The 22,306-nt window shown below is 39.6% G+C and overlaps 1 protein-coding gene across 1 annotated transcript in view; it reads right to left on the bottom strand.

Moving 5' to 3' along the window:
* XRN3 (5'-3' exoribonuclease 3) overlaps nt 1–21,727 on the bottom strand; it is a 38,649-nt gene extending 16,922 nt beyond the window's left edge. Inside the window, exons 1-5 of the mRNA XM_077363567.1 lie at nt 21,689–21,727; nt 21,231–21,575; nt 20,940–21,035; nt 20,485–20,580; nt 5,792–5,862 (exon numbers count right to left, since the gene is read on the bottom strand). Coding sequence (XP_077219682.1) covers nt 5,792–5,862; nt 20,485–20,580; nt 20,940–21,035; nt 21,231–21,575; nt 21,689–21,727 — 647 coding nt within the window. The remainder of the gene's footprint in view (nt 1–5,791; nt 5,863–20,484; nt 20,581–20,939; nt 21,036–21,230; nt 21,576–21,688) is intronic.
* Nucleotides 21,728–22,306: the final 579 nt, after the last annotated feature.

Below are 22,306 nucleotides of genomic sequence, written 5' to 3' on the forward strand. Positions count from 1 at the left end.
CACCGCAACCCTCCATCCCCCTCTCCCTCTTGCCGTGAAACCCATTCTTCTTATTTTTTTCTTTGCCGTGAAACCCTATTCCATCTCTTCCCCGTACGGCTTTGCTATAATCCCCATCCAAACCCAAAACCCCCATTCCACAACCTCTTTGTTGTTGTACCTTCTTTTTTTTATTCCCCATCTCTCCACGCAAATCCAAATCCCCAATCTCCAATCCATAACCCTAAAACTCCAAATCTCCATTCCCAAATCCATACTTTCTCACCAACATCCCATTTGGGTAAGAAATTCTTCTTCCTAAATCTCTTTTCCATCCCTAAACCCTTTCTTTTGGGACCCTAATCCCCATCTCCCGTTTGTAAATACCATTTGTAAATCCATCCCCATTTCCCTTTTCTTTCTTTTCTCAGTCCATAGCTCTCTTTATTGATCCTTTTGTTCTAAATCCATAAATCTATTTCTTTTCTAACTCTTAGTTCATTGTTGGGTTCTTTCTAGTTCTTTAATCCCTTTCTTTATGATTTAAATCCTTTCTTTCTCTGTCTCTTCTGAGTCTCATCCCCTATCCACTACATCCTAATCTTTGTTTTCTCTCTCTATATTCTATGGCCTTTGTCTTGATATCAAAAGTGCACACCAAGTGTTCAATGAAATGTCCGACAGAGGTGTGGTGCCCTGCGAGCTTCTTCTTTTCGTTGCAAGTTGAGGCCGAAGGCCTTCAACTTGAGGGGGAGTGTTGTAGACCTCATGTAGCTCTATGGGTGGAGAGTTATTGAGTTGCTGTCGTCTCCTACATGATGTAGTTTTATCTTCATAGTTGGTGGTTGTTCTTCCTAATTTGTCTTGTTGTCGTTGGCAGCTCCGGATTGCTGTAGTTGTGCCCACTTTGTTCGTAGCTCACCTTGTTGGTACAACTCAACTCAACTCAACTAAGCCTTTGTCCCAAACTAGTTGGGGTCGGCTAATGAATACTTTATAAAATTTTCATGAAGAAGGTGAAATGATCTACTCAGCTCAAATTGACTTAGTCTAATCCTGACACTAGTTAGGTTCGTCTACATGGATCATTTTCTTCCATTCTCTCCTGTCCAAGGTCATGTTTCTAGCCATCAAGTCTTTCCTCACTGTTTCTACCCAAGTTGTTTTTGGTCTGCCCCCTTCTTTTTACTTCATCAACTTGGCAAGACTCACTTCTTCTCACTGAAGCATCCAAAGGCCTACGTTGGATATGCCCAAACAATCTTAAGCGCTACTCTCTCATCTTCTCCTCAATTGGTGGCAGGTGCCACCCCCACCTTTTAACGGATGTCTTCATTTTTAATTCTATCTAACCTTGTGTGGCCGCACATCCATCTAAGCATTCGCATCTCCACTACACTCATCTTATGCACATGCTGCTTCTTGGTGGCCCAACATTCTGAGCCGTACAACATGGCTGGCCTCAGAGCTGTCTTAGAAAACTTTTCCTTCAACTTGGTAGGTATTTTACGGTCGCACAGAACTCCTGGAGCATGCTTCCACTTCAACCAACCTGCTCTTATTCTAAACCTTGCTAGTATGATTCCTTTTGTGTTGTTCACCATTCCTTGTTGGTGATTTGTTGGTCGGTTGGTTTCTTCCTTATGTTGTTCTTTGTTTACTTTTGTATCCTGTTTATTGTGCCTTCTGCACGTGTGTGTCGTTCCCTTGCGTAATTTTACACATTCATCGTGGTTTGCATTGCAATCCACTTCTCATTGTCCAGTTGTATGCCCGGTTGTTACCGTTGCTTTCGGCCTTCTCTGCCCCAGGCGACGTGCTGTCCGTCATTGTCGGTTGGTGTTTTCTTTAGGCGATATGGTTTCCCCGTCGACCGTCGTTGGTTGGTTATGTGCCCCAGGCGACGTGCTGTCCGCCGTTGTTGGTTGTTGTTCTCTTTAGGTGGCGTGGTGTCTCCCGTCGTCGTTGGTTGGTTCTCTCCGGGCGACGTGTTGTCCCCCATCGTTGGTTGGTTCCAATCACCTTTCCGGTGGTTGTTCTTCATCTATTAGCATTGTGCTACTCAACTGATGTCTCTTCCAGTGCTACTTCGTTGTTGTTCGCAATGCGTGCCTTGGGTGTGCTTATTTTGTTCGAGGCTCGTTGCTGTCCCTGCTGAGGCGCTTCTGTTTGATCATTCTTTTTATGCAGCTTCGTTGGTCGGTGCTCTCGTTCAAGGGGAGGCCCTATTGCTATCGCCCTCGCCGTAGTGCTGACTTAAGAGGAGCTGTTATCTTTGCTAGCTGTTGATCATGCTGTTCTATTCACTGCGGTCATTGCCCTTTTTGTCATGTTTTCACTATGTATTCACCACACCATCTTGAGGGGGAGTGTTGTACCAAGCTGGCTGTGTGTATGAGATTATTGCCTTTTTGTTGTATGGGTATTTTAGTTGTTGTAGTTTTCTTTGTAGCAAGCCAGAGTTTCATAGTATATACACTCCAATTTGATGGGGAGTGTTGAAGAGTGTGTAAGGGTAGTTTAGTCATTACTTGTATTGTTAGGGGTATTGTAGTCTTTGTACCTTGTTGCCCTAACTTGGGCCTATATATATACATCATATTACATGGGAGCTACCTCGTGGAGACTCTTCATCCTCTCCATTCCTCTTCTCCTCCCTTATTCAACAGAAAACAAGGAACCATCTAGTTTTTGCTTTAAGAAACCGTTAAACATCTCCTATTTCTATTTCGTACTTGATTTGGACTGCAAGATATCCGTTGATAACAATTCCTCACAATCCAACACTTTTGCAAGTCAAACTTTCTATATATCCTAAATCGTTACTAACAATAAAGAGGCACACACTCCTCTTATTGAACTTCAATTGTAAAACAATGACTTGGAAAGGAGGTTGTGAGTCAAAGTGGACTTGGCCAACATGATTTCTTGGCAGTACAACACAGTTTGGGCATTGACTGTTATGACTAACCGTGGATGTATTCTTGATTTGTATAGAGGAACATATCACCTCCGTGATATGTTTAGAGAGGCCAATGAAGGAGCAGAATCATAAAGTAAAGAGGGTGCTCATAAAAAAGTTATAATTGTGGGACAATTTCTACTCTTTTGTAATTTTTCTTCTCTTCTGTTTTGGTAAAAGAACCTTTGTTAGCGTCCCCGCATACTGTCATACATATATAAAGCAATCTTAATTAAACATAAACCTCCTTTATTCAAGAGAGAAGTGTAGAGGTTTCAAATAATCCCACCTATTTCCAAAATAGAGACTTTCTAAAATTCTAACAAAAATACCATAATTCATGGAAGTTAAAACTATTTCAGAATTATTTTCTTTCTTCAAAGGCCATCCATCTTGTAACGGACTTACGTGCTTGCTCTACATCGGCATGCAACAACGGCCCAAATTCAGTGGTGGATCGTAGTAGCTTTTGGTCTGAGAGCTTGAGGCGGTTAGTGGCTGGTGGCAGCAGGGTGACCAACACCACAAGGTTCATTAACGAACATGTCGGGTGTGTGAGGAATCTCACCAAGCATAGTGGCCTTCTCAGAGTTCATCTGTAGAATTGCTTTGGTGGACTTGCCTTCGTAAAGTCAACATTGGGCTGTTTGAAAACTCTAGTCCTTTGCAACTTTAACCCTAGTAAAAGTAAAACCCTAACCAGCAACGGGCAACCTATATTTAAACCCTGATTCCCTCATTCTCTCAATTTTAACTCCTTCCCACCCTATTTCATCAAATTACAATACACATCACTCATGGATGTCTTTGTGATCCTTGTTAATTAATATGTTTACGGCCTTCCTCCTTTATGCTAATTAACAGAGGCTGCTTTACATGACATGGAATTAAATTTTAAGAAGCTCATTAATAAGGACGGTGATATGAAACTAGTCTACACAGATATCTGAACTGTTGAACTTCTTATGAGGGCTGTTTCATACCTCATTGTGGATTGTTTCACTTACATATGGACTGTTGGTCCGAGATAGGGCTTCTGCACCATTGTGTAACGTCTGAGTGACAGTGACACTTAAATGTTATAAGGCAAATTCTGGCTAAAAGGATTAATTTTCAGAGATTTTATACCCTATGGGCGTGAAGTCCAGTGTTTTTCAAAAAGTACTATGGGGCCCACTTAACAGGATGATCCAAGCCGTTCATTTGTTGGGCCACAATGTAAATAGGCCATAAGCAGAAAATCGTCTCCATAGGATGATGATCCTAACCCTCCGATTCGTAGAGGGACTGCACGTTATAGAAACCTCTATAGATCTGAGGGTTAGGATCATCATCCTATGGAGACGATTTACGGCGTACATCCTATTTACGTTGTGGAACAAAAAATGAACGGTTTGGATCATCCTATTAAGTGGGCCGCCCCACAGTACGTTTTTTGAAAAATACTGGACTTCACGCGCAGACAGTATATAAAATCTTTAATTTTCGCAAGTCCTCAGTAGTGTTATTAGGGCTGATGATTGTGATCTCCAACACTACGCTCTCATATTCAGGTGTAGCGTTGGCCAGCTCCTCTGCGCTTACCTTGGGCTGCCTCTCAATGTGGGGAGGCCATGTGCTGCATCATGAGACCCGGTGGTGAAAGACTTTTGAGAAGGTTTTCTAAGTGGAAGAAAAGCACCATTTCTTTGGACAATAGAATCACTTATTATTAAGGTTGCTCTCCGAAACCTTCCTGTTTACGTCTCTCTTCAACTACTTGATTAATGTTGAGATTTGCTCCATATTGGTGATACCTTCCTCCTTTAGTTTCAACTTGTGTTGTGAGGTGACCTTGTTTCTGTTTTTGTCTCCCCCATCGATGTGACCACCTTGGTCATTGACGAGGTTATATCCTTTTTTTGCTTCTAATAAAAAAAATTCGCCACTCAAAAAGAAAAACTTGAAAGTGCATAATGCAGGATTATTACTCTCTACCATAAAGTATATTTGTCTTTCATATTTTAGAAAAAAAAAGAGAAATACCACCAAGGTTTAAAATTTCAGTTTTGGTTTCGGTTTTGGTCGGCATGGAAATGGAAACATTTCAGTTTCGGTGGTAATTTCGATAGAAATCTTGTAAAATCACGGAAATGTATGGAAACATATGCAAATGATGAAATTTTTAAGCTTTTAAAAAACATGAAAATGATGAAATTTTAATATGAAACTATGCGAAATGCTAGAATAAGCATAAAAACATACTTAGAAACCATCACATAAGCAAGAAAGCCATCCACAATGGCTTAATCACTTCGAACACTTGGTGACATGCGTTGTCGCACATGTCTGGAATAGTAAAGTCAATAAAGAAGTACAATGTAATGAAGTATAAGAAAGTTCAATGACCGATCTCCCCTCTAAGGACGCCAACTCTATGTCAATAGCACATAGAGTTACGAGATATTATTGGTCTCATGCCAATCTGACATCGCATGCAAAAGATACGGTTACTTTGTTGTACAATTCAATGATGTTGCCTACCGAATATCATTCACTACATTAATGAAATGAAAGGAAATTCAAACAATAACATCTTTCCATCTTTTGTCTTTTTGACCATTTCGGTAATTTCGGAATTTCGAGTCCAATTTCGAGAATTTCTATCATTTAAAGAATTTTGGGAAAAATATGATATAACAGGAAATCATGTAGATTTTGTTTCAGAGGGGATGGAAATGGAAACATTTCAGTCATTTTGTGGAAATTTAAAATCATGATTATCACAAGAAAACAGCTAATGTATCAGTGAGACATTGATTTACTTATGAAACTCAAAAAAGAAAACATCTATATTACAAGGTCACTTACCACTGCCATGAGCAAACACCTTCGTAGTAATAATGCATTACCCAGCACAAGCCTTCTGTGTATCTTAGAACCTATTAAAATAAGAATAGAGTTTCTGTCAACTTAAAGGAACCACAGTTCATACAAGCCAATTAAAAACAAGGAAAAGAAAAAAAAATCTACAAGAGAAAAAATCAATAAAAGAAAAAAATTGCAAAAGAACAAGAAGTGTGATAAAAAAGGGAATAAAAAAAATTAACTGCCTGCAAAAACTCTGTTTCTTTTCCAAGAAACCAACTACGTACACATTTTACTTATACTGCCTCCCCAAACATGCATGCATATATTTAGATGCATGCTTAAATTTGCATGCTCGTAGATGGACACAAGCATGCAATTTTGCACTTGCATGCATGAATGCAAGCATTTTGAGTAAAAAATTGATGCAAAATTAGAACCATAGCAGACAATCATAGCCTGGTGCATGGGAAATCAGAGAAGTAAGAGAGAATCTTCCATTTAGATGATCATTAAAATGTTAGATAATCAGTGATACTGCACCTTTAGTGCTTAAGCTTACTACATATATATGATCCATTCAATAATCATACAAAGGTTCACTAAGCTAATATGTTGTGTACCTATCGTTATTCCATCCAAAGGATGATTTGTGTTGGCAACATGGGACAACCTCAATTTCTTAGATGCAAACAAGGTTTTAAATGTTGGGTTCGGTATGCATACCAATCACAGCAAAAATGAAACATGTTGGTTTTCGTCATAGATTTCAGTAGAAATTCTATAAAATGAAAGAAGCATATGGAAATGCATGCAAATAATGGAAATTTAAGATAAAGTTACATGAAATGCTAGAATGCTCACAAATAATCACTTAAAAACATTCACATGAGCAAAAGGAAAAAGAAAAACCCCATCCACAATGGTTTAACAAGATCAAACACCTAATACCATGCATTGTTACGAATGTATTGACCAGTAAAGTCCATTTTAAGCTGAAAATGTATACAACCACAAACATATGCTTCAAATAAACACAAAATATAGGGAAAAAAAAATCACTCCAGTCATTAATTTGATAAAGCAAGTACACCATAATGAACGAAACTTAAAAGGTTTTCTAACAAAAATAAATCTAATAATTAATTTGTAAAATAAAAAAAAAGTCCGACAAGAATAACTCATAAAAATATTATAAGCTAACATGCATGCATGATAAGTTTTTTTTTTTTAATATAGCTTCCCTTATTTTACAATGATTTTCTAATGTAAATAAATAAAATATTTAATTTTAAAAATGGAAAAAATATGAATTTGTCAATCGGTAGATCGGGCAAGAAAAATTGACATGTAATAAAATCAGAATCTAACATGCATATATGATTAGTTTTAATAAAATACTGAATTTTTAAAATATAAAAGACTCCCAAAAGAATAACTCACATATAAAAAAAATTAGAAGCTAATATACATGTATGATAAGTTTTTTTTTTTTTTTTTTTTTCAAAAATATAGTTTTGCCTATTTTCAAAGGATTTTCTAACAAAAATAAATAAAATCTTTAATTTTCAAAATAAAAAGAGAGATGATTTTTTCGCCTCCTGTAGGATAATGCACCACCTTTTAACGTGAATTGTGGATAGACTAACTTTTTTTGACGTCAAATCACGTTAAAAGGGGGCACATTATCCTACAGGAGGCGAAAAAATCATTGCCCTATAAAAATATTAATTTGTCAATTAGGAGACCGGGCAAGAAAACTAATATATAATAAAATCAGAATCTAATGTGTATATATGAATAGTTTTTATTTGAAAATATACTTTTTCTCAACTTTAAAAACCATAAATCGATGAAAAATGAAAATTCATGTCCTAATCCATATGCATATGCGTCAAACCAACAAGGGAAATGATAAATTCCCTTTTTCAAATCAACACTGCTGCTGGGTGTCCCTAGTAATCAAAAGGGGCAGATAAATCACTTCCCATCAACAATGAGTTGATGCATTTGGATCATAATTGAAGAAACAAGAAAAAAAGAATTAAAATAAATCGTTACAAAGGAAAAAAATGTGAAAAATGCAAACTTCTCTATACAACTTGGTTACAATTTCAACATGTCCATCGAAGTTGTATAATTTACATACTAAAGTAGTAGCATTTCATTTGAAATTGACCCAACTGTTACTGAAATATATATACATAATACATATGTGCATGTGTCGGTCGAAGGATTTCATTTTGGTGGGGATGGAAACGAAAACATGTTGGTTGTTTTGTGTTGGTTTTAGCAGACATTTAGAACCATGGATGCAAAAACACTTGTTTTTTTTTGGACAAATATGCAAAAACACTTGTTAAAGGGAAAATAACATGGAGGTTGCATGTAAATTCAATAAAAAACAGTAGCACAGACTGCAGGGCATAAGTTGCCCAGCAAAATGGTTAAAACATTTGTTTTTGATAATCTGCCCAACGAAACCTTAAAAGTTTGGTCATGATTAAAGTCTATTTGAAGCCGGGCAGATAAAAGTTATGATTCCTGTTGAGAGAAAGAATTAGAGAAGAGAAAGTGAGTTAGAGAGATGATCTCCCCCTCACTAATATAGTGGAGAAGCATAATTACATTTATGCCCTTAGGCTTATTACATATATCCAACTATATCCAACACTCCCCCTCAAGCTGGAATGTAAATATTGTACATTCCTAGGTTGCTACAAATATCATTCAACTTTGACTTAGGCAGGGGTTTCGTAAATATGTCAGCTAACTGGTCCACAGATCGAGTAAAAAAAACCTGTATCTTTCCTTTATAAATTTTCTGACGAATAAAGTGGCAATCCACCTCTATATGCTTGGTTCTCTCATGGAAAACAGGATTGGTGGCTATGTGAATTGCAACTTTATTATCACAATAAAGCTGAGCTGAAGAAGAACAAGGAAAACCAATCTCCACCATGAGGGAGCGTAACCAAAGGAGCTCCCCACTAGTATAGGACATAGCTCGATATTCTGCCTCAACACTTGACTTCGAAACAACTTCTTGCTTTTTACTTTTCTAAGACACCAGATTGCCCCCAACAAATGTACAGTAGCTGGTGGTTGATCTCCTATCTGTTGGAGATCTTGCCCAATCTGCATCACAATAGCCTTCTATTCCGACATGTCCATTTTTCTTGAATAGTAGTCCTTTCCCTGGTGCTCCTTTCAAATAACGGAGAATCTGAACTACTGCCGCCCAGTGAAAAGTACGAGGAGCACTCATGAACTGACTGACTACTCCAACTGCATAGGAGATATGTGGGCGAGTAACTGTAAGATATATGAGCTTGCCAATTAGTCGTCTATATCTGCCAGGGTCTTCCCACAGATCTCCTTCCTCTGGAATAAGCTTCACACTAGGACCCATAAGCACAGATAGGCTTTACTTCAAGATTTCTTGTTTCTTCCAGTAGGTCTAACACATACTTTCTCTGTGATAGAGATATTCCTTGAGAAGAATAAGCCACCTCTATCCCTAGAAAGTATCTAAGTCAACCCAAATCCTTTGTAGCAAACTCTGTCTGTAAGAAACTCTTCAACCTTTGAATTCCTCCTGAGTTGTTTCTTGTAATAATGATGTCATCAACATACACTATCAGAAGGATGCACAGAGGATTTATGACTGAATAGTGAATGGTCTACTGCACACTGTCTAAGACCAAAGCGAATAACGGCTTCACTAAATCGACCAAACTATGCTCTTGGAGACTGTTTCAAGTCATATAAGGATTTCTTAAGGCGACAAACATAGGACATCTCCCCCCGAGCAGCATACCCTGGAGGCTGCTCCATGTAAACCTCCTCCTGTAGATCGTCATGCAGAAAGGCATTCTTCACATCAAGTTGATGCAGAGGCCAACCATGATTAGCTGCCATGAATAAGATGACACAAACTGAAGGAATCTTGGCTACAGGGGAGAAAGTCTCATGATAGTCAACTCCAAAGGTCTGGGTGTACCCCTTAGCAACCAGATGAGCTTTCAACCGTTCAACCTTTCCATCAGGTAAATACTTAATGGAGAAGACCCAACGACAACCAACTGGTCGAGTCCCAGCTGGAAGAGAAACAAGTTCCCATGTTTGGTTGGATCGAAGTGCCCCCATTTCCAGATCCATAGCAGCTCGCCAGCCAGGATGTTCAAGAGCCTCCTGTAATGATTTTGGTAACTATACAGAGGACAACGAAGAAACAAAGGCTTGAAAAGAAGGCGTTAGTCTATCATAAGAAACAAACTGAGAAATAGGATGGGCTGTAGAATGAGACCTAGTACGAGAAGCAATGGGAGAATCCGAAGTAATGGCAGATGATGGTAAAGAAGATACCTCAGTAGGCATGAGTGGGACCTCGACTGTAGCAGACGATGGATGATGAGAAGGAGGTGGAGGCCTCGTCTTCTGCACTCGTCGCTGATATTCTTTTGTAATGAGTGGGCGAACCACTGGAACTGAAGAAGAGGGTGCCGGTTCTGATTGTGGCGCAGGCTCGAGTGGTACCTGTACAGAGTCAGCAAGCGAAGGAAGAAACAAGGGTACCTCATCCGGGATGGAACTAGGAGCAGGAGGAGTCGAAGGCCTCAAAAAAGGTTCTGATTCAAAGGATGTTACGTCGGCGGAGACAAACCATCGTAGTAAACGAGGACTATAGCAGCGATAACCTTTCTGAGTCCTAGAATAACCCAGAAAGATACAACGCTCTAACCGAGGATCAAGTTTGTCCCTACTAGGTCCAAGAAGGTGAACGAAACAGACACACCCAAAGACGCGAGGGAGGAGAGGAAACGGCTCCTGTTGAGGATACAACAGATGAAAAGGAGAGGAACCACAAATGACAGAAGATGGGAGACGATTAACAAGAAAACATGACGTCAACACGGCCTCTCCCCAAAAAGATTTAGGGACTTGTATTTGAAACAAGAGCGTGCGAGTAACTTCAAATAGGTATCTCAATTTTCTTTTTGCGACACCATTTTGCTGCGACGTGTAGGCACACGGAGATTGATGAATAATTCCATGGCCTGTAAGATAATCCTCAAAACCATGTGTAGAAGAGAAATATTCGCGAGCATTATCAGTACGGAGACATTTGATATTGCAATTAAACTGGTTATTTATTTCAACATGAAATTTCTGAAAAGCACTGAAGACCTGGGAGCGGTCTTTCAACAAATAGATCCATGTCATACGTGAATAATCATCAATAAAAACAACGAAATACCTAAAACCATTATTGGACGCGACCCTAGAGGGCCCCCATACATCAGAATTAACTAAACTAAAAGGACTATCGACACGACTAAGGACTCGGGAAGGAAAGGACACCCGGTGATGCTTCCCAAGTTAACACGACTCGCACTGGAATGGAGAAATAGAAGATGGAACATAAGATGTCTGCTGAAGGCGCTGAAGGGACGGATGACCAAGACGGCAGTGCCACTGAAATGCATTGACAGATGTATGCAGGACTGTAGGAGAACGACTGCAGTCAAGGCGGTAGAGACCATCCTCCTCACGACCCGATCCAATCGTCTGCCCAGTCGAAAGATCCTGAAAAACACAATACGATGGATAAAATGAGATGGAGCACTGAAGATTTTTTGTTAATTGGCTAACAGACAATAAGCTAAAAGGAGATTTTGGAACACATAAAACAGATGATAAATAAATATTAGGTGAAGGACAAATTGTGCAAATACCAGTGATGGGGGAAGTGGACCCATCAGCAAGAGTAATGGTCTGAGTTCCTGTCGGATTGGAATGAAAAGAAGCAAGCTGAGAAGAGTTACCAGTAATGTGATTGGAGGCTACCGAGTCAATAATCCAGGACCAGGAGCTAGAAAGTAAGGTCGTGGGTGAGCTACCTGGCTGAGCAAACCCAGCAGTATGATGGGAGGCATTCTGTTTGAACCGCTGCAGCTCCTCATAATCTGATCTCGTGAATGTGAAAGGTTCATCAGCAGAAATAGAGACAAGCAAAGAGGTCACACTGTCAGACGGACCGGTCATAGTGAGATGAGCTGACCGACCTGTGCGAAGCTCTGGATGTAGTGTGTAGCATGTCTCAATCTGGAGCCCATCCCTATGACAATGAGTACAATAAGGACGACCACGACCAACACCAACCCTGCCATGACCATGGCCACGAGCCCGAGTAGAGTAGCCACCTCCTCTAGGTGGTTGAGACCCACCGAAACTCTCAGAAGAAACTAGAGATGCACTCTCAGATGGCAGGCTGGGAGATGGATCATCAAGACACTGCTGTGCTCGTAAATAAGTCTTCTGTAATGAGGTAATAGTGCCCGAGCCAAGGACCTGCTGATGGAAGGAAGCAAACTCAGGGCCTAAGCTCTCAAGATAGTGAACAACCCAGATCAGCTCTCGCTAGCGGCGAAGAATATTGATATCAAACGTGAGGGGTAAGTGGATGTCAAGCTGCTGACATAAGGACAGAAACTGGCCATAATTAGTCTCCAGGGACAGATCACCACGGCGAAGACGCATCCACTCAGAGTAAGTAGAGCAAATACGTTGGAGATTCTCAACCCCAGAGTAAGTGTCAGCGGTATGATCCCAAATCTCCTTCGCAGCGGGAAGGAGAATCATCGTGGATGAAATGGCAGGCGTCATGCTTTGCCATAGAAGACTGCGAATCAAAGCATCTTCCATTTCCCAACGGGTGAACGACAGGTCCGTATGTGGAGGGGGGTCCTGAAGAAGAAAACTGACCTTACCTCTCCCAAGGAGATAGGTTTCAATTGCAACTTTCTAAGGAAGGTAGTTAGTTCCATCAAACTTGGCAATATTCAACTGTGGGTATGAACTCTCCACAGGTGCCAAGGTAGGGTGAGACGATGAAGAAGGAACCGATGGTGTGGTAGAAGCATGAGTCTCAGTGGTCATGCCAAGAGATGGATCAACGATGACAGCAGGTTCCATCAAGACAACAAAGAAACCACAACCAAGGGCTCCAACGAGGAGACATAGAGAAGAAGAATAAGAACTAACTAATCTACCAGGAAGCTCAGAGAAAAAGCGCACAAGAAAGGACCAAGTGCATAGAGAGACCCATATAGAGACTAGGAAGATGGCGAAGACGTAGTAAGAAGAGAGAAATCTAACACATCAAAGAAAGAGGGTAAGAAATAAGGCTTTTAACAAAGAAATCCAAACACTGCTTGGGTTTGAGGGGGGGTACGAGTGGGTTTGAGGGGGGCAAAAAGATGAAATCTGTTTTGGATATGGGAAATGTTAGGGTTAGGTTTAGGGCGTGGGAGAGATGATACCATGTGAAACTTACCAATTAGTCCAAAAGCTTAAGCTTTTGGAGAAGTTGGTTAGTTAACATGGTATCAAAGTCAAAGGTCTCGAGTTCAAACCTCCCGGATAGCAAAAATCCACATGCGATGGTTGGCCCAAAGTGGGACCACATGTGCCACGTGTTTGCCAAGTGGGCCACATGTGTGGGGGAGTGTTTAAGTATAAAAGATAAATACTACTGCCTTTCTCCAAAAGCTTAAGTATTGGAGAAAGGCGTTATTTATCTTTTATACTTTAACACTCCTCCGCACGTGTGGCCAACTTGGCAAACACGTCACATGTGGTCTCACTTTGGTGTTAACTTACCAACTTCTCCAAAAGCTTAAGCTGTTGGAGAAAGGCGTTATTTATCTTTTATGCTTTAACACTCCCCCGCACCTGTGGCCCACTTGGCAAACACGTGGCACATGTGGTCCCACTTTGGGCTGACCATCGCATGTGGATTTTTTCTATCCGGGAGGTTTGAACTCGAGACCTTTGGCTCTGATACCATGTTAACTTACCAACTTCTCCAAAAGCTTAAGCTGTTGGAGAAAGGCGTTATTTATCCTTTATGCTTTAACAAGGGGGAGATAAAGATGAGGATGAGGAAAGGGGTTACGGTTAGGGTTAGGGGTAGGGTTGAGGAATGGAGAAGATGGAGGCTAAGGGGTTTTCCTAGGGATCAAAAACCCTAGGGCTCTGATACCATGTTGAGAGAAAGAATTAGAGAAGAGAAACTGAGTTAGAGAGATGATCTCCCTCTCAGTAATATATTTATTAATAATGGAGAAGCATAATTACATCTATGCCCTCAGGCTTATTACATATATCCAACTATATCCAACAATTCCAACAGATTCTCAACTAGGAAGTTTATAAAAAAAAATTTTGAAGGTGATTTTGGAACAATATAAATCAGTGGACAGTTAAAACCTCAACATGCAAATAGTGCTGACAGGATTTCAAATCCTTGTCTCCTATTTAAACCAATTATTCGAAAGATGATAGAGTTTTCATATCACAGATGAAAGATGGAAGTGCTTTGCGCCAAGAACTAAAATCAAGTTCTCATCTTACACAAGATGGCAAAGGTTCAAGATTAAGATTCATGGTTAGGATTGATGACACCCTTCTCATCTGGCATGATATACACATGAAAAAAATGCGTCATTAGAGACGAATCTCAAAATTGATTCAAAACATGTACCAAACACTGACATGCCACATGAACCTTATTCATACATGTCAAGCGTAGTGCTTCATCCAGTAGGCACTTCAACAAAAGAGGAAGAAGAAAGCCACGATCGGGGAAAATATGAAATTGAGGATTTAGTAGACTCTCCACTTAAAAAAGATTAGGTGATTAGTTTCTACTTAAAAAAACATCCCTGTTGAGTAGTGTGTTAGGGTAGTTTAGTCATTACTTGTAACATTAGGGGTATTGTAGTCATTGTACATCTTTGCCCTATTTGGGGCCTATATTTACATTATATAGGGGAGGAACTCCCTAGTGGAGACTTCCCATCTTCTTCATTACTCTTCTTCTTCCTCTCTCTAACCCTAATCCCATCAAATTTCTCCAAGTCTAGGGTTTTTGGAGTGAACATCGAGGAGGAATCCAGTCAATGCTTGGCTGGAATTTTGGGATGTGAAGTTGATTCTTTCCTCATCATATTTGGGCCTACCATTGGGGGTAGCAAAAGCAAAGAAAACTTGTTGGAACCACATAGTTGAGAGAGTGGGAAGAAGGCTTGACACTTGGAAAAGAAACATAGTTTCGAGGGGATGGAGAGTCACTTTAATGAAAGCTGTCTTGGCAAATATCCCTATTTACCAAATGTCAATATTCAAATGTCCTATAAGTGTAATCAAGAAAATTGAACAAATTCAAAGAAGGTTTCTATGGGGTGGAACCGAAGATAAGAAAGGAATTCCTTTGGTTAAATGGAAGAGTGTTTGTAAGCCGGTTAAAAATGGTGGCCTAGGGATCGGGAGGATTAAAGAAATGAATGTTGCTCTTCTTGGAAAGTGGCTATGGAGGTTCGGCAAGGAGAGAAATCATTTGTGGGTGAAAGTTATTGAAGCCAAATATGGTGCAGCTTTGGGGCATTGGGTATCAGAGGATAGATTCAGTCGGCCAGGCAGGACAATTTGGAGAGACATCCTTGGTTTTAGTCAGCTATTTGTAGAGGGCATTCTTTATCGGGTTCATGAAGGAGACAAAATTCGCTTATGGAAGGACAAGTGGTGTGCCACTCAAACCCTACTAGACATGTTTCCAGAATTGTTTGCTAGGACGGTTAACAAGGACGGGGTAGTGAAGGATTATATGGAGAAGAAGGATGGGATTGTGACATGGAAGCCACTTTTCAGGAGGAATTTCTTCGATTGGGAAATTCCATCAATGGTTAGTTTGATGAAAGTTCTTGTAGAAAGATATGTTAAACAAGATGGAGAAGACAAAAGAATTTGGAGATGGAACTCTTCGGGGGACTTCACTGTCAAATCTTATTATTTAAAACTTGTGGGATGCACTGGAAAGGCAAAAGTTGCAAAAGTATGGAATATCCAAAAACCCCCCCTAGAGTGGGAATTTTTGGGTGGGCGGGTTGTCTTGGTAGGATTCAAACAGTGGACTTTTTGAGAAAGAGGAAGATGATAATTGTAGATCATTGTGCACTTTGCATTGAAGATGGAGAGACAACTAGCCACCTTCTGCTACATTGCAAAGTGGCGAGAGAGGTATGGGGAAAGCTTCTAAGTAAATTTGGTATAAATTGGGTCTTTCATAGAACGGTCATGGAACTATTACAAGGATGCTCCTTTGCTCCATGGAGAAAGAAAGGGAAGATTTAAAGGGAAGATCATGGAACTACTTGCCACTGTCTGGGTTATATGGAAGGAAAGAAATGCGAGGCTTTTCAAAGGTAGTGCTAGGAGTGCTGCATATCTTTATGTGAAACTGGTAGCTCTTACGATTACATGGGTGAAGGCTTTGCCATCCTTTGCATTTATATCTTCATATGATCTATGGGAGAGATGGAAGGAAATTTGTAAGGGGACAAAAATGAAGAAAATTGTGTCTCAAAAGTGGGAAACCCCACCAGCTGGAACCTTCAAGTTAAATTTTGACGGTTCTAGCATGGGCAACTCATTGGGGTATGAAAAAGGAGAGGTTGTTTGGGCTTTTGCGGGACCCATTGGGGTTACGGATGCGGTGGAAGCAGAAGTACGAGCCGCTCACCAGAGCGTCAAATTGGTGGTGTCACATGGACTAAACGATGTGGTGATTGAAGGGGACTCGCTTAATATAATCAAGTGGCTTCAAGGGTCTCTGAAAAATCCTTGGAGGTTTGACTTATACTTCGATGAGATCAATGAGTGCACTAGATCTTTGGCCATTTCTTTTCATCATGTTCGTCGATCGGCTAACATGGAAGCAGATAAGATGGCTAGGCTAGGTGTTTTTAAGGAGGCTCTAGCCCTTTATGATGCTCTTCCACCCTAATTATTATGTAGCTATATTGGCACTTATTATGTAAATCGACCATCTCGGTCTTTATTTTAATAAAATTGGCAATCATTCAAAAACAAATCATGGTATCAGAGCAAAGATCCAAAGGGAAAGAAGGAAAGAAGAAGAGTCTATTATCTCCTCACGCCATCTCATCCACGTATCCTTTCCCTCTCTCGCGTATTTTCTTTTTTTTTTTGGTTTGGGTTTTTCAGAAAAACCTAAAATATCACACTGGAAAATCCCTAAAATCTCTCCCTTAGACGTTCTCTCCAAATTTCTCTCCACATCTCTCTCAGTATCTCTCGTGCGCACGTTTTTTTTAACTCCTCTCTCTCTCTCGTATTTCTCCTTTTTTTTTGGGTGAAACCCTTAAAATCTCTCTCCCGTATTTTTCCTTCTTTTTTATCGCAAATCTCCTAATCGCATGTTTCTGCTTCCTTTTTGTGATTGATAATCGCATGTCCCTTTTTTCCCTCAAACCCTAACCTTGAGATTACCTTTGTGTTGTCTCCTGCTTGTCTCAATCGCACAAACCTCCTTGCGATTACTTTTATACCTCCATCCATTATCACACAAACCTCCTTGTGTTAATCGCAAGATGAAACTTGCGATTACAAGTTCTAGTGTTAATCGCAATTTTCAACTTGCGATTAACCTTTTTCTTCACATGTTGCGATTAATTAGACACCTTCCATCTCGCAATTAACTTTTACTTCAGTAATCACAAAACTCAAACTTGCGATATAAGTATTTTACTCACCTTCCGATTATGTTTTTGCAATGAAGCTTGGTCTTGCAAAACTCAGACTTAATCGCATACTCCGACTCTCTTGCGATTAATACTTTCCACTTTCAAAGCTCCTTGCAATTATCTGCTAGTGTCTTGCAATTACTTTTTTTCTCCTTGAGATTACATCAGACTTACTCTTCAGACCGCCCTAGGGGGAGTGTTGTTGTACTTCCTTTATGTTCTTGTGGGTGTTCTCTCTATTCAGTCTTGTTGTCTCCTCTTTGCATTGTTCGTTGTTTCGTCTCTTTGTGTTCTTGGTTTTATGCCTTATCTTATTTCCGAGCGATTGTGTCCCCATCATTGGTTGGCTCTTTTCAAGCGACAGTTTCCCCGTTGACCTTCTTTACGGGCGATTGTTTCCCCATCGTTGGTTGGCTCTTTTCAGGCGACGATTTCCCCGTCGACCTTTTTTCCGGGCGATGGTTTCCCAATCGTTGGTTGGCTCTCTTCAGGCGATAGTTTGCCCATCGACCTTCTTTCTAGGCGATGGTGTCCCCATCGTTGGTTGGTTCTCTTCAGGCGACGGTTTCCCTGTCGACCTTCTTTCCGGGTGATGGTTTCTCCATTGTTCGGCTCTCTTCAGGTGACGATGTTCATGCCGTCGACCTTGTCTCCAGACGTTGGTTGGCTATCTTTTCCCCTTTTCTTCTTATCTCCACGCGATGGTTTCCCCATCGCCTATTCTTCTTCTATTGGCGTTGTGCTACTTCGTCTTTATTCACTGTGCGTGCCTTGAGCGTGCTCATTTTGCTCGATGGATCGCTACTATTTCCCTGCCGAGGTCTTTCTGTTCGATTCTTCGTGGTTTGCAGCTTTATTCACTTGGCACTCATTCATGGGGAGGCCCTGCTCTGTTCGCTCTCGCCGTAGTATTGCTTCAGGGGGAGCTGTTCCTTTTTGGTGGCCGCTAAACTCGACGACTGTACTCTCATGGTGGCCGTTATCTTTTGTTACGCTTTCATTATGTATTCACTACACCAGCTTGAAGAATGTTGTACTAAACTAGCTGTGTGTATGAGATGATTATCGTTTTTTGTTGTATAGCTTTTATAGTTGTTTGTATGGGTATTGTAGTTTTCTTTGTACCAAGCTAGAGTTTCATAGCATATACACTCTAGCTTGAGGGGGAGTGTTGAGTAGTGTGTTAGGGTAGTTTAGTCATTACTTGTAACATTAGGGATATTGTAGTCATTGTACATTGTGGCCCTATTTGGGGCCTATATATACATCAAATATGTGAGGAGCTCCCTAGTGGAGACTTCCCATCTTCTTCACTCCTCTTTTTCCTCTCTCTAACCCTAATCCCATTTCTAACAATCCCAAATAGATAAACCACTTGAAGTGGAAAAAATGAAATAAAAAAAGACATATGCCCCTACATAATTCCATAGAAGACAGACTCTGAATATCTCTCCTCATGTAAGGATAGAAATCAATCATGTCAAGCCTGAAGAGTCACACAAAGTCTTCCCTTTCCAAATACTTTGGTAAAGATATTTGCAAGCCACAATTTGAATCTCAGACGTGAAACACAAACTTACTTTGTTGTGAGCCTCTCTATAACAAAGATAATTAGCGAAGCTAGCCTAAAATAGACTGGGTGATTCCAATCCCCCTATCTTTTTTGTTCTCCTTACTTTGTTTAATTATTTGTACCTGGAAATAGATCCATTTGGTCCTTGTTCGGTCATTTACATACATCAATACACCAAATACGCATTATTGTAGTCATTTTCTTTTTCAACCTATTATTTACTTGCCTGCAATTTTATATATTGAGAGGGATGTTTTTGTTAGCATATGGGAAACATAGAGAACTGAATCATGTGTGTTGCATTCCCATTCTCAGTTCCTTTATTTGAGTTATACATGCGGTATACTAGGACATAACAAATAAACACAAAAGACAAAAAATTCTAAGGACAAAACAGCTCTTAATAACAGGAACAATCCTCCATGACACTCCCCATGCCCCCATCAAGTTGGTACACAGATGTCCATCGAGCACAACTTGTTGCTTAGAATGGCCAATCAATTTTGCAAAAATTGACACTCCCCGTGCCACATTTGAACATATCTCCCAACTGAATGGCTGCTTCATGGGCTGTGTATAAGGAATGGTCGAGCACAACTTATTGCTTAGAATGGCAAATCAATTTTGCACAATAACTCATGTGAACATAACTCCCAACTGAATGGCTGTTTGGTGGCCTGTGTAGAAGTTACCGAGCCATAGAGTTTTCAGACATATACAGCCCTATATCCCAACTGAATGGATGTTTGGTGGCCTATGTAGAAGGAACGGAGGCTACGTTATTAGCAGTTGGTTGGAATCATGGTTTTAAATTTCGGATTTCGGTGGGGACCAAAACCGAAATTTCAAGAAAATGGAATTAAAAAAAAAAAAAAAATGTCACAAAATTTCATCTGAACTTTCGGAATTTCGGTCCCAAATTTCGAAGCTTAATACCAAATTTCGGAATTCGGTGGAGTCCGAAATAGGTACCGAAACCAAAATTTAAAACCTTGGTTGGAATGACCTCCCCTTTTGAAGGTCTGATATTGAGTTGCCGTTTAGCCTTATAAATGAAGAAGAAAGAAGGAGAAAAGGAGGCGAAGAGAAGGAAGAGTGTTTGTGAGTTTCAAAGTAAAAACCCTGACCCATTGTGTTTATTATATACATGGACACCATACATGATCCTCATATAATGTGAAACATATCAACAGACCATACAACTTATAACATAGTATAATATTAGCAATAAAGACGTACATGGCTCAGTTCATGCATGCACACACACCAAGACACAACAGTTCACAGAGAAGGCCCTTACTGTAACAACCTCTTTCGAATTAACACTTTGTGTTGCAGATTTTTTTATATTTTAGACTTACAACTATTGTCTAATTTCGGCTACAAACATCAGTAACAGAACTACTTCCAAAGAAGAACTTCAGAAACAAATTTATGGCCTGACCAAAACTGGTGTAGATCAGAAAGATATGATAGAAAACATTCATCCTAATTCATCATAACATTCAACTTACAACATCTTTTCGTATTGTTTCAACGTCATCATGAGTTTTTGCAGAGAACTTTTCTTCATAGTACCTTTCTTTCCATCCTGTCTCTCCCAATTTCACCTGAGAACATTAAATCTGTAAATTGAAAGAAAACTAAACATCCATAGCCTGAACCCATGAGAAGGATCATATTTTCACGTGTGTGTGAAATATATATATATATATATATATATATATATATATATATATATATATATATATATATATATATATATATATATATACACATATGTATGTATGTATGTATAGGTATATGTACATGCATATTTATGTACGCACATATATATATATATATATATATATATATATATATATATATATATATTTATGTATGCATATACACATAATAGGATAACTTCTGAAGATGGGGCCAAAAGCTACAAGTACACATAAATTGAAAGAACAAACTGAATTCAGACCTTGTCTTCCTCGGCGTTATCAGAGTTAAAAAGGTCTGACTTCTCACGAAGCAAATCCTTCAGCTTTGCTTTCAACCCCCCCTCGTTTTCCTGTATCTAATAAAATAAAATTTGTTATGACTCTTGCAAAGATCATATAATAACTCAAAGAATCCAATAATCCTCACCGTATTAATGCCCACATTACCAGACCTTGTACCAAAGCAGAGATAAGTTCTAGAAAGGCAATGCTAAAAAATGCTGACGCAATCGGAATATATCAAGATATTCCTCTGCTAAAGAGAAACATACTTCAATTTCAAGACTATTCTCAGCTTCAACAATGGCAGCACCCAGAGTAGCCCCTCCCGTAGCAACACAAGCAATTTTTTGGGTACGTCTGGGAATTCCTTTTCCATCAGATGTTGCAGACTGCTCAGTCTTAATGTTGACTGAAGGAGCAGTGGCATTTTGTCCTTTTTGGTGCCCTTTTCCGACAGATATTGAACTTTGAAATGGCGAAGGACTAGGACCTGAAGCAAGACGCGAGCCATGATAACGAGCAACTGGAGCCAAAAGTTCAGGCTTTAATTGAGGTTCTGCATCATCTCCTTTTCTTGATTGTGCCCTGTCGCGCTTTCTTCTTTCTGCCTGGTGCTGTAAAATAAAAAAGCATGAAAAATATTTGTCAGGATAGTTACTGGTTTAATGTACAAAAAATGAAAGTAAAGAGAAGGCATATATAATTAAGACAAAATCCTGCAGAGAACCATTGCAACAATCGTGAAATCAACACCAACATTTACCATCTTGAAGTGCTTTGATGAGTAGCAGAATAGTTTTCATAGTTAAATTGCAACTATATGCATATGAAATAATTCTTGAAGCCTATAATGGAGAGGGACTTAGTCATAAGATAATGATAAAGTCCCAAAAATGCATATAGGTCCATATGAAAGCTGCCGTGATTAGATTGTCATAAATGGCTATGGTGGGAACTCACTGATGGCAATCTTATTATGAGTAACAGAATTATTTCCATTGTTGAATTGTAGATGCATTTGAAATAGTTCTTGTAGGCTGTAAGCAAGTGTTTTCTTTTTTTCCTTTTCAAAACCAAAACAGTGCCCTTCACTTCCCCATTATTTACTAGCCACACCCCTCTTCTAAGTATAGAAAGAACCAAAAAGACATTCAAATTTACAACCACATGCCACCAACCCTAAAGAAACGAGATTTGCTTCTCAAATGTGATTTTCTCCAAAAAGGAAAAAAACAGCCCTTTCCTTACACATTCTTTTCAAAATCTCCTCCAAATCTTACCCAAAAGTCATTTTATTTCAATCAAACGGTCATAGATTTCTCAAAATCTACCTATTTTGTCCCTT

This window comes from Tasmannia lanceolata, unplaced genomic scaffold (assembly GCF_043159265.1).
Source record: "Tasmannia lanceolata isolate RefF3 unplaced genomic scaffold, GAP_Taslan_0.1 ptg000020l, whole genome shotgun sequence".
Lineage (NCBI taxonomy): Eukaryota > Viridiplantae > Streptophyta > Magnoliopsida > Canellales > Winteraceae > Tasmannia > Tasmannia lanceolata.